This window comes from Nyctereutes procyonoides, unplaced genomic scaffold (genome assembly GCF_905146905.1).
Source record: "Nyctereutes procyonoides isolate TBG_1078 unplaced genomic scaffold, NYPRO_anot_genome, whole genome shotgun sequence".
In the NCBI taxonomy this organism is placed as follows: domain Eukaryota; kingdom Metazoa; phylum Chordata; class Mammalia; order Carnivora; family Canidae; genus Nyctereutes; species Nyctereutes procyonoides.
This window is the reverse complement of record NW_026575052.1, coordinates 36,736,689-36,750,135: the sequence shown is the minus strand read 5'-3', so window position 1 is coordinate 36,750,135 and position 13,447 is coordinate 36,736,689. Positions and strand designations below refer to the sequence as shown.

Below are 13,447 nucleotides of genomic sequence, written 5' to 3'. Positions count from 1 at the left end.
AAAAAATTTGAAGTGTACACAGAAAAGGGAAGAACAGTATAGTTAGCCCTTAGGTAACCATCACCCAACTTCAAGAACCATCAGCATTTTGTCTATCTAAATTTAAGGCACTAAAACTGATTGAGAGGGTTGAAAATGAATGGGAAACTTACTGTAAATTTTTCCTTAAGGATGTAATCTACCTGGGTTGTTTTTTTTTTTTTTTTTTTTTTTTTTTTAAAATCTTTTTAGTGTTTATTTATTCATGATAGTCACACACACAGAGAGAGAGAGAGAGGCAGAGACACAGGCAGAGGGAGAAGCAGGCTCCATGCACCGGGAGCCCGATGTGGGATTCGATCCCGGGTCTCCAGGATCGCGCCCTGGGCCAAAGGCAGGCGCTAAACCGCTGTGCCACCCAGGGATCCCCCTGGGTTGTTTTGAAGGGAATGATCCATGTTTTTGAGGTCTTTCCTCAATAAAAGATCTTTCAGTTTCCCGCCTCTGTTTCAGCTCTCTGTTTTTGTATGGTATCTCTGCTTTGACTACCTGGTGTCTCTGTCTTGAGAGCATTTGCTTTTACTTTACCAGAGGATCTTATAGGGCCAGCAGTTTGCTTGTGGACTTGCATAAGATCTTGCCATCAAGCTGCTTTATGAACACTTACTAGAGGCCCTCTTAGTTTTAATACCTGACCTTTAACTTCCTCCTTCCCTGAGTACATGGTACTACCAATTTTTGATTCTTTGGGAGTTTCTGTAACATAAATCGGGTTGCTTCTTGCAGTTATTTTACTGCTGGCTTCAAGCTTTGGTTTTACTTGATTTTCCGAGTTTGCTAAAGTCAGTTACCACTTATCTTTTCAGCTTTTATCTTTTCTTATGCTATCTTTGTAATTCTTTCAGCAGTTTTTGACAGAACAGTCATAAATGCACACATTAGAGCTGTCATCTTCCTCCAGATGTTTACATACTCCATTGTTTGGTATAGCTGGACCATAGCTTGGGTATAGGGACCTGGTCAGGAAGACCAAAAGAAAATCTCCTGAAGTTCAGAACAAGGAGTGTTATTTTTATTTTATTTTATTTTATTTTTATTTATTTTTATTTTTTATTTTTGGAAAGGTAATCAGGGTGCCTTTGGGGGCAATGTTTGGGATGGAGTAAAACTAAGGTCAAGGAAAGTAGTTGGCAGACTTTCTGTTAACCATTGAAGAGATGATGCAGATCTGAAGTAAAAGCCATAGAAAGAAGGGAAAAGACCTGAAATATTAGACATCTTAGAGAAAAATGAATGATTATTTAGATGTCGATTGAGTAGGAAGAAAAACACAGGGTGTGGTTGAGATACCACTTATCACTAAGTAGATGGTGGTTCAAGTCACTTGAGTTTGGAAATGCAGGGGGAGGAACCAGTTTTAGGAAGACAATGAGTTGGTTCAGTGGTCAACCTAAGAGTCTGAGCTGGCTTCTGGGTAGTGATAACCTGTAGTTATTCACTGTGTCTGGAGTTCAGAGATTGGGGGTTGGAGATAGTTGATTTGGACATTTTCAGCATGCACATGGCCTAGGAGAAGATAGTCAAAAACAGTACATTGGGAAATGCCAAGATTTAGGGGGTATTATTCTTTTTTATCCTTAACCTAAAAAAATAATAAGTATAAATTCACAGGCTATTGCAAAGATAGTACAGAGTACCCTTGACCTCATTTTCCCTTTTGTCTTATGTAATTATAGTACAGTATGATTTCTGCCTCTTGAAGCATTTCTGATAATTTTAGTAAGTGACGAATTTATTTTTGAGCTTTCATAGTATTGTAGACAATGTCCTATTGTGAATTATTTCATAGTGTTGCAGACAATATCTTGTAGTTAAAACTGTGGGCCAAGAGAATGTTTGAATTTATTTAAAGCTGAGTATCTGGGATTGGACACATTCTTTAGGCCATTATACTACTAAGGTCTATGTCTTCGGGCTTTGACCGAGAGAGTCTGAAATGTTTAGCAGCTGTTTCCTTTTGTTTTTGTACAGCTGTCATCTTGTGCTTATTGGATGTGTACTAAAATGATGAATTCTAATTTTCCTAGGGAGTTTTAAATCTATTTGATAATCAAAATGAACTTGACTGGTTTATCTTAATGTTGGTTTTTTTTTGTTGTTGTTCCATCGAAGATTGAAGTATAGCGACTGAAATTAAACTAAATTTTAAAATCTAATATACTACTTTGTTAATTGTGACATTTTAATAATTCTCTTCCTTTAAAAAATCTCTTTAATGAAGTCTTTCCACTGATTTTTATTTACAGGAAGGGCCAAACTTATTTAAGGATAAACTTTATGTATTTGCACTGAGATAGCTTCCCCTACCTGATAAAGATTAAACTCAGTATATATGTGACATTGGAAGATAAATACGTGTATATTTTGTTGCACTGTAATTTACCATAAACTATATTGATACTTGAATTATTTCCTAAATAAGGTGTTTGATACTTTTTTTGGTTTCCTTTCTGTGTTTATCAGAGATTATTAAGGATTAGAAATGGACTTTTTATCCATTTCGTTTTCTTTCAGAGTGCTTAGTGTGCTTCCCTGAGTCAACCTCTAAAGACAGTAATTAGGCAAACAAGAATTTAGGTAAAATCCCCTCTTCTTCCTCTGTCTGTGTTCTTGGGCCATTAATATTAGCAACAATTGTTCATTTATTAATTTTTTTTAAAAAAGATTTTATTTATTTATTCATGGGAGACAGAGAGAGAGAGAGAGAGAGAGGCAGAGACACAGGCAGAGGGAGAAGCAGGCTCCATGCAGGGAGCCCGATGTGGGACTCGATCCCGGGTCTCCAGGATCACGCCCTGGGCTGAAGGCAGTGCTAAACCGCTGAGCCACTTGGGCTGCCCACAATTGTTCATTTTTTTTAAAAAAGAAAAAACTTACAAAACCAAAGAAAGAATCTCTTCTTTTACCGTCTTCCAGCATCCTTTTCCCCTTCCCATATTTAAAGAGTGCTAATTTTTTCTGTATGCTCCCAAAAAACATTTTTATGGATATACTTCATATGCATGTAGGTAGATATTTTTAAAAAATTCTTGGGTATTGTGCAGTTGTTATTCACATACTTTTGTACCCTTTAAATCCAGTTAGTAATTATTTTCGAGATTATTTTCATTCCATGCCTAATCCTTTTTCATTGGCTACTCAGTATTCTAGAATATGAATGTACTGTGATAGTTATTTTACTGATGAACATTTTGATTGGGTTCATACAGAGATGACTTATAGAGTTTAATATAGCAGTATTAGTAATTCTTAAGTAGTCAGAGAGGGAAAAATATTTATATATGGAATCTCTTAAAATGAACAGATGTTTATAGCCTTGGTATATATGGTTTTATTACCATTAGGCAATTGAATAGTTATTTTACTGATGAACATTTTGATTGGGTTCATACAGAGATGACTTATAGAGTTTAATATAGCAGTATTAGTAATTCTTAAGTAGTCAGAGAGGGAAAAATATTTATATATGGAATCTCTTAAAACGAACAGATGTTTATAGCCTTGGTATATATGGTTTTATTACCATTAGGCAATTGAATCCCTTTTTTGCTACTTGCTGTTCAATTGTAAACGAACTAACCTTGTTTTAGTAGTGCTATAGTTAGGACCATCCCAGATGATTTAATTTTTAAAAGTTCGTTTTAGCACTTTTTTATATGATAGGTTATTTTTTGGTGGGGGTGGGATTTTAGAGTGTCTTATGTTAAGTTTTATTTATACTTCCCATAGGGATTAGGAGCAGACAGCAAGAACCTGTACCCTTTCCTGCTCCCAGTTATTCAACTGAGTACAGATGTTTCCCAGCCTCCACATGTTTATCTTCTGGAAGATGGTTTAGAATTATGGTAAGAGGAAAAATTTGATACCCTGGATTTTTTTCCCCCCGGCCTTCCGTACTTTCATGCCAGTAAAGCAAAGGTCATGTAACAGGGCTTACGAACTCAGCATTTGATAACAAAAACATAAAATCACATATCCTGCACTGGGTAACATAATAGCTCCATCTCTTCTTGGCAGTTGTCACTCAGTGTAGGCTCATAGTAGTCAAAGTTAAAAGCGGAAATTTTGGTAACAACTTGGCTGCATTTAATATTTGGGAATTTGAAATGTAAAATGGGGAGGGTCCAATAAATTTTCAGACTTAAAGTTGACTTAAAACTTGCAGCCTGTTAAATGGGATATTTTGCTGGGTGGCGGGTGTTAGTTATTTTTCTGCCTCTTACTACTTTCCCTTGTATGTACCGAGATACTATACCTCAGCCCAAATGCTGAGGTTACTTAGTTTTGACTTGACTAATTATTTTACCAAGTGAATAATATGTTATATTGAAAAGGAAAAAGGAAAAACTCTGTTTCTCAGGTAGCTCCATGCCACAGACCTGTATTCACTGACCACAACATAAGGAACTGCGCTAGAAAATAGAAAGTCCTTTTGCTTTACTAAGCTTATTTTACAGATAGCAGCAATTTTCTGCAGGGCCAAGTGTAAGAGAGGAAAGGCTTAAACATTGTAATATATAAACTATTAAAATAAAAAAGAAAATTACAGAAATTAACCAGAGAAAAAATGAACATTTCTGGTTTCCTTTCCTCCCCCCGCTTCCTCCCTCCCTTCCTTCCTGTCTTAGTATTTTCTTAGATGTTTAGGAATGAACTTTTTTATTTTTACTTTTAGACATCGTCTTTGATGCAAATTAAAAATTAATGATCTGTAGCAGAATACTACATGAACAATTTTAAAACAGGCAGATAATAAATTCTCAGGTTGTGTTTCTCATTTTCTGGGTTATGTTGTTTGAACTTTAATGACTTTGGATGGTTCAGTTGCAAATTAGCATGTGGAAAACTTTCATATTCATATATTTGTACAGGATGGATTACTGTAGATCAGATGTTGGCATACTTTTTCTATAAAGGAGCAGACAATAAATACTTTTGGCTTTCCAGGCTATGTGATCTCTTATAACTATTCACCTCTGCTGTTATAGTGCCAGAACAGTCATAGCATGTAAGATGGCTGTGCTCCAGTAAAACATCATTTGCAGAAATAGAGTATAGGTAGAATTTGACCCATTAGCCATAGTTTCCCAATCCTTACTCTAGATTACAAATTAAAACATTAGTCTCTGGCATACTTTTATAAACATGTAGATAATCTATGATGTTAATTATTAGAAAAACTAAAAACATTAGCTATAGTAATGAGATAGATTCAGATACTTAAGAGTGTATTAGTATATATTTATTAGTAGATTTAGTATATTAAGTTTATTAAAGGTCTATACATTTTTTAAGGATTACACGAACAGATAATAAAAGTACTTGCTCTATTAATAGTAATCTCTCTTTTTCCCCTCAGCCTTTAGTTATATATAACAAAATGAAATCATTAGAATACTTGTTTTCTTTTTCTTTTTTTTTTGTTTTTGTTTTTGGATTTTGTTTTGCTTTGGTCAAATTGCTTAATAGCTAAGATTCTTTACATTGAACTAGGGTACACATTCTTCGTATATTTTTCTTAATGAGTTAGAACTCATCTTTAGAATTAGATATAGGTGCCAATCCCAGTTATACCACTGTGTTAGGTGTGCAGTCATTGTCTGTGAGACAATGTTTTCTTATCTATAAAATGAAGTACAATTCCTACCTCATGTGGTTTTTGTGAGTATAAGATGTTTGTAAAGTGGTTAGCCCTTTGTATATGACACTGAAAGTCTAAGAATCATTGAGGTTGCCTAGGAAGGAAAGGGCAGGTGTGGAAAATTCTGCTACTAGCAGAATCCTGCGGAACATAAAACATTCCAAGGTCACATGAAAGATGACAGAGAAGAGCTGTCTAGTGATAGAAGAGGAAAATCAAGCCAGGAGAGGAGACTATTTCCTGAGGAAGAGAGTGGTTAGCTATGTCACATGTTGCTGATTGTCCTTGTCAGTAGTACAAAGAAGGGAATTTGGCCACATGGAGATGGTATGAGAAGTTTCAGTAAAATAGTAAGAATAAGTTAGAATTGAAATGATTTAAGTACAAACTGTGAGCAGTGACAACTTCAGGAGCACTTACTATGAAGAGGAATGTAGAAATGGGGCAACACTTGACTGGTGTGGGGGAGTGCAAGGTCTTGAGGGATGGATGAAGCTCAGGAGTGACATAATTGGAGGCAAGAAGGGATGGGATTTAGTGTATGTAGGGTTAAAAAAATTTTTTTTAAAGATTTTATTTATTTATTCATGTGACACAGAGAGAGAGAGAGGCAGAGACATAGGCAGAGAGAGGAGCAGGCTCCATGCAGGGAGCCTGATTTGGACTCGATCCTGGGACTCCAGGATTACACCCTGGGGCAAAAGCAGGCTCCTAACTCTGAGCCACCCAGGTGTCCTTTTTTTTTTTTTTCTAATAGCATTGGGAATACTTAATCCATTTTAACTGGAGGAGGAAGATGGATTTTTGTTTTATAGTAGGATAAGACAGGTGTTCAATCAAATGGATTGTTTTCTCACCTCAAAGTGAAGCATAGTCATCAGCATAGTTTTATTGGTTAGAGTCGAAGTTTGTATAAGATACAAGGGATTTATGGAGAAAAAGATGTAAAATAGTTATTTTGGAGAATGGGAGTTTGAACTTATTAGGGATAATCAGTAGCAAGAGATGTTTGTGGTCCTATATATGAGGTGAAACTCTTCAGACTGATTATGTGGCTTTTTTCCCCTTCATATTTTCCCCTCTCTTGATCCAATGTGCTAGAGATTTGTCAGTGTTATTAGTTTCTTAAAGAACCAACCTTTAGTATTGATTCTTTTTGTTGTAGTTTTGCTTCCTATTAATATCTGCTCTTATATTTTTCATTTCTTCTCCCTACTTCAAGTTTTTGTTAATTGACCTACCTTGTGAGATTTAGCTCAATTTTTATTCTTCTTTCCTAATATAAACATGTAATACTCTAAAATATTTTTAAACCGAATTTGAATAAACCTGTATGAACAAACTTTGTGTTTTTTGGGGTTGTTTTTAAAGGAAGTAATATAAAGTAATAGATACTGGTCAACTTTAAGCATCAGCTGTATACCATTAATTGTAATATGCTCTTCATCATTAAAAAACTGATTTGATTGCTTTTGGCCATCCATTTAGGAGATTAGACTCTTAAAAACGAAACCAAAAGCCTTTATCTTTAAAAAACTGACTTCCTGGAATAATTTTTTCCTGCTAGGGTGAATTTTACTTTTAACATGTCATACGAATCTATTTTGTGGTATTTTATCACATTTTATTTTTTCCTTTAATTATAAAGGAGTTGGATCGATAGTTCATATTGTGTATTATTGTCTGATTTCATATCAGTGTCATGTTTGTTTTATCTATTTACTCGTGTTTAAGAGCTATTTTTTTCATACTGGAATGATCTCTACAATATAGTAACTATTTGGATGATTTGAAAATTTAGTAATAAAGGGAACTGAAAATAGATTCATAGCAGTAGCTGAGGAGTCATTCAGTTTGGTAATATTCCTAGGCTGTTTCTTAGCTGTTCATTTATACAAACTTCTTTGGGTTTTGATTTTTCATGTCTGTTAATTTTGGTACTTAATACCTTAAGATACTAATTTATATACTTTTATATATTTATTTATAAGTATATTTATACTTATATACTTATAAATAAGTATATAAACATATATAAGTATATAAGTTTTATAAACAAGTATATAAATATATATATATACTCACTATTTCTATTTGCAGTTTTTTGTTTTACCTCTTTTTTAAAAAAGTACACTTATTAGATATTTTTGTTAATGTGAAAGAAGTACATGTTAGATTTTTATGAATTCTGTGTTTCTGTCCTTTTATTGCTTTATTTCTATTTCAGATTTTTTACTTCCTATACTTAGCTAGCTGGGTATATTTTCTTAAAGCTATTTTAAAAAGAAGGTTAATTACCTTTTTTTGGTGCTAAAACATTTAAAGCTATGAATTTGTCTTAGATTCTGACTGCCTATTTCCCTTAAGTCCTGATAAATAATGTTCTGTTTTTTATTTTGGTGGTAGCTTATGGATTTTTGTCTTCTTTGACTCAGTCTCATTTTTTGCTGATACTAAAATATATGATTCAGGTTTGGATTTATTGCATTCTAAACATAACACTTGTTTAATTTTTAAAAATTTAATGATTATAGACTTTGTTTTTGTAGCATATTCACATCAATAGTAATGATGATATCAAAGATGTAGACTTTATTCTTTCTAACTAGTAGGTTGTATAGTTCAAATCAATGTTTTACTTTTTAATCTTGACACTGATTTATTAAAATACCCATCTAGTTTCCTTTGTGTCAGTGTCCCTATTTATTTCTAGCATTCTTAATCTGTAACTTTTAAAAGATACTGTTTACTGCACAAAATTTTGGTATTTTTGTATATTGTTAAAAGGTTTAGTAAATATGGTATTTAAAATATTTTCATGAAGCATCCTGTGATGTACTATATATGCATGATTAACTTTACAACCTTTTATTTACTTTGTATGTAAATTTTATATATTAATATTGTCATATGGTTTATTTTATTTAGATTAGACTTAACTGTCTTTGTTTATTGTTTATATTTTAGTTTATCTGTTTGAAATTTAGTTGTGTCTCCTCTACAGAGCAAATTTTTATATTTTGTATTTTAACTTAACCAAAGATGTTTTACCTCAAAAGAATTTTCATGCTTTTAAAAACATTTATTTGTTGGATTGATATACCTGTCTTTTTACTTGATGCTCTGTTTCCTGTATTTTTTGTGGAAGGGTGACAGTAATATTTACATTTCTCTAGTTAAAGATATTGGTATGTATAACTTTGTCTAATTATTCTTTGGAGTAGTAATTTGTCTCTTTACTCTCCTGTAGTGCTTTGACTTTGTCTCTCTTCCTTTCTAAATCTTCATTTGTTTAGTCTGGAGTTATATGCCATGTCATTTTATTTTTAAGTACTTTAAACTTTTCAAGACTTTTTTCCTTTTTTAAATAGTGTGGCTTCTATTGTGGGAACCAGCATAGTCAGTGAGAGTGACAATGACCTGAATGGTCTTTTTACTAAGGTAACGACATGGGAGGTAAAAATTCATATGGAATCTTAATTTGGATCCAATGACAGTTTGAAAGATCTTCTGAGATTTAGAATATGCCCATCAATTTTTTTTCTCACTGAAATATGACTGGATTGTGGGTGTTGTTTTTTTTTTTTTTTTACTTCATTGTTATTTTAAAGGTGAATAGGATAAAATTTTTAAAATCTTTTGTTTTATTCTTTATAAATGGAATCAAATCTTGTTCCTTGTTCCGAGTAAAGTGTCCAAAAATATCATTGCTTTTGTTGGGAGGCACATACTTCATTTTGGAGGTGGTTGGTTTCTTCTGTGCCCCTCTTCCTATTCCCAATTTTGGCATTTAAAGTTTGTGAAATACTTCATAGAAAATAATAGGAAAGTCATATTACTGGTAGCTATTTATAACTTACATAAAATGAAAATCCATTTCTTGTACCCTCATTAAGAAATGGGATAGTAAGAATGTCTTTGAAGCCCATGGAGTGACATGTTTGTTGAATTCTTCTGTTTTCAGTTCAGGGATGACCCACTGTACCAATTTTTTTGTTTTCATTCTTCTGATTTTCTTTCTTGTATTTTAATGTATTTAAAATTACACGCGTGTATGTGTGTCTCTAAACAATATATTTTACTTCATATAAATTTTATAGTATGTGTCTAACTTGCTTATTTATTTACTTTTTGCTCCCTGTTCTAAGATTCCTATATATTGATGAGTTTAAGGGTGTGAATGTGACAATTCATTTACTCCTATACCATTTTGGTTGATGTTCAAATAATGCAACTGAACATTTTATACATGACCATGTATGCCTATGAAACCTTATTCACTAGGTCATTGGTATGTGTACATGTACATATTTCACATTTTTAGATAATGACTTTCCAAGTGATGATGCAATGTCCTCCTGCCAGCAGCGTGCAAGAGTTCTTACTGTTCTATAGCTTTGCCAAAACCTATTATGTCAGATTTGGGAAGTTTTGCTAATTTGTTAGGGGTAAAATTGTACCTTGCTTTGCTTATAACTTATTTTATTTTTTTATTACTAGTTCAGTTCAGTATCTTTTTATATTTTTTATGGTCAGGTTTATTGATAATTTTTGGATGGATCCTCTTTGGAATGCTTCTTCATATGCTGTCGACATTTGTCTCTTATTAACCTCTTGTGTATATTCCTTTGGGTACTGTTCCCTTTTCAGTTATATGCACTGGAAACAATCTTCTCCCAGTATGTGTCTTATGTTTTGACTTTTGAGGCATCTTTTAGTGCACGGTGATTGTTAACTTTAACCTACTCATGTTTATCTCTTTTTCTTTACTCTTTCTTTAACTAAAGCTATAAATATCTTCTCCTGATATGTTATGCTTCTCATATAAATACTGGAATTAATTTCTGTATTTCGTGTGAGATAGAGGCTCAGTAGCTCACCATCAGTGATTGAATTATCCAGCCTTTTCTTAACCTCGGAGCTGGCTTTGTCATAAATGAGCAGGTCTGTTTCTTGTGCTATTCTGTTTGATATTAAATACGTTTACTTTATAGTAAGTCATAACATGATAAAAGAAGTGTTGTCCCCCCCCCGCCCACCCCCCATATGTTTTGTTTTCTTGACAAATACCTTGTTTATTCTTGGTCATTTGCCTTCCAAATCACTTTAGAAGTCAACTTTCCTAATTCCTAGGGAAAAGCCTTTGGGGATTTGAAGTTTTATTGATTCTGTAGAACAATTAATTGATTGATTGATTTAGATTTTATTTATTTATTCATGACAGAGGGAGAGAGAGAGACAGGCAGAGGGAGAAGCAGGCCCTTTGCAGGGAGCCCGACGTGGTTCCCTATCCCGGGTCTCCAGGATCATACCCCGGACCAAAGGCGGCACTAAACTGCTGGGCCACCAGGGCTACCCAAAACAATTTAGAGAGAATTGACATGTTTATGATGCTGGATTTTTGTTATCATTGACTCTTATAAGGAGATCTATTTAAGTCTTAAGTATTTGTTTTGATGTATAGAAATTGAGTTGATTTTTAATAGTGTATTAATATATTCAGCAGCCTTGTTAAAGTCTCTTAATGATTAAAGTACTTTATTATGAATTCTTTCTTCCTCTCTTTTCTATCAGTCATATCTTCTATGAATAAAGACTTTAACTTTTTCTTCTCACCCTTGTGTCTTCTGTTACTTTGTTTGGCATATCATGTGAGGAGCTCTCCATACATACACTCAATAGATGTGAAGGTAGACAAGGTAAAAAATAGAGGATATTTTTTGAGGTCTAATTCTGTGTTTTCAGAGAATGATTTCAAATGTCATCATTGGGTGTGATTTCTACAAGTATTTGATAGGAACTTCCTTACCAGACTAAGAATTTACTTTCTTTTTTAACAAGATAAGAGTTTTGATAATGAATGTTAGATTTTTGGATAGGATCCCCTCCCATTCTTTTCTTGCAGCTGTAGTGACAATCATGTAATTGTTGTGAGGAGGTAAAGCAGCTGCACACCTCTGTGATAAACCATAACTCATATAATTTTTTTATACATTGATTCTTTCATATTTCCCAGTGTCTGTTGAAAGGACACATGAATTACATGTGACAGAAAAATTAAAACAACAAAGCAACTTTTGTTTCTCCATGACCATAATCATGCTTTTGCTTTATCATTATAATTTTACAGTAAATATTTTAGTATGTAGTTATTTCCCTTATTCTCTTTATTGTGTATATAGAAATAATAATATGTGATTTGTAGATAGCTTTTTAATTTTAACAAATTTGGTAATTTTTTTCCTGGAAAGGTAACTTTTATAACCTGCTGTATTGTCCATTTCTCTTTCTTCCTTTAGGTGGGACAATTTTTTAATAAGTTGTGTGGTTAATGATTAATGTATTTTTGGTGTTTATAGAAAGAGACTTAATCATCTGTTTTTCTTCCTAGGTTAGTGACTTTGGAAAACAGCCCATGTGTTACACCAGAGTTGCTTCGTATATTTCAGAATATGTCCCCACTTCTTGGTATGTGTGAAAGTGTAAACACAACATCTCTTTTTTTTTTAAATATTTTATTCATGGGAGACAGAAAGAGAGACCGAGAGGCAGAGACACAGGCAGAGGGAGGAGCAGGCTCCATGCAAGGGAGCCTAATGTAGGACTCGATTTCGGGACTCCAGGATCATGCCCTGGATAACATGCACTTCCTGAAGGCAGGTGCTAAACCACTGAGTCACCCAGGGATCCCCACAATATCGTTTTTGAATGCAGCCATAATTTGAAGTCTCATAGGTGACTTTAAATTATACCTTCCATTTTTACAGACATCCCTCATATTCACAAATAAGTGTAATAGTATTTTAATAGTTTTTATATGTGTTTCTATGTAACTTTTTAGAACCATTTTTGCCTGTTAAAGAGTAAACACTGAATTTACCAAATAATTAAAAACAAAAGAATGTCTTTGGAAAACTAATTCCATATTAAGTTTGAACTTTGCCTGGTAAAATTTCTTGTTTCATAGCAGGTTCTGTAAGGTATTTGAAAGACTGTATATACTATGGTATTTTCTAGTTGTCTTAACAAAATGATTTTATGCTGTCAGTTGCTCAGCAAATGTGCTCTGTAATATTTCTGGCTTAGCGAAGGCACCAACAAATGAAGACTATTAAATATTGGCAAATCATATTTATTAAGTATTCTGATGTATAGAGATGTAAAATTGTAAAGCATAATGTTCTTGAAACATCATTTTTGGCATGTGGAACGGGAGACGTAGGCATCACAGTAGGAGTGGGTCCTTAGTCTCTTTTTGGCCACCTTGGATGAGATCTAATTAGTTTTTCTTTTTTCCCCCAATCTGAACGTATTCTGATGATAATTAATACTAGATAATAAATTATTTTCTGTTTACATATTGCCTACCATTCACAAATATATAATATCTTACATTTAAAAACACATAATAGGGGATCCCTGGGTGGCGCAGCGGTTTAGCGCCTGCCTTTGGCCCAGGGCACGATCCTGGAGACCCAGGATCGAGTCCCACGTCGGGCTCCCGGTGCATAGAGCCTGCTTCTCCCTCTGCCTGTGTCTCTGTCTCTGTCTCTCTGTCTCTCTGTGACTATCATAAATTAAAAAAAAATAAAAAAAATAAAAAAATAAAAACACATAATATTTTGTTTATACAGTTGTTTTGTGAGGGATTTTACCAGTGCAGATTAACATTTAAACTCATGGAGTAATATAAGGATTGTATACAGTGCTGTTTACAGGCCTTTCTGATTCTTTTTCAGTCTGCAAAATACTATCATTTATCTATAA

The 13,447-nt window shown here is 33.5% G+C and overlaps 1 protein-coding gene across 2 annotated transcripts in view; it reads left to right on the top strand.

Moving 5' to 3' along the window:
* IPO11 (importin 11) overlaps positions 1-13,447 on the top strand; it is a 198,179-nt gene that overhangs the window by 87,105 nt on the left and 97,627 nt on the right. For both annotated transcript variants that reach the window (XM_055332731.1, XM_055332732.1), the window contains exons 21-22: positions 3,769-3,884; positions 12,072-12,148. In XM_055332731.1, the coding sequence (XP_055188706.1) occupies positions 3,769-3,884; positions 12,072-12,148 (193 nt within the window). The remainder of the gene's footprint in view (positions 1-3,768; positions 3,885-12,071; positions 12,149-13,447) is intronic.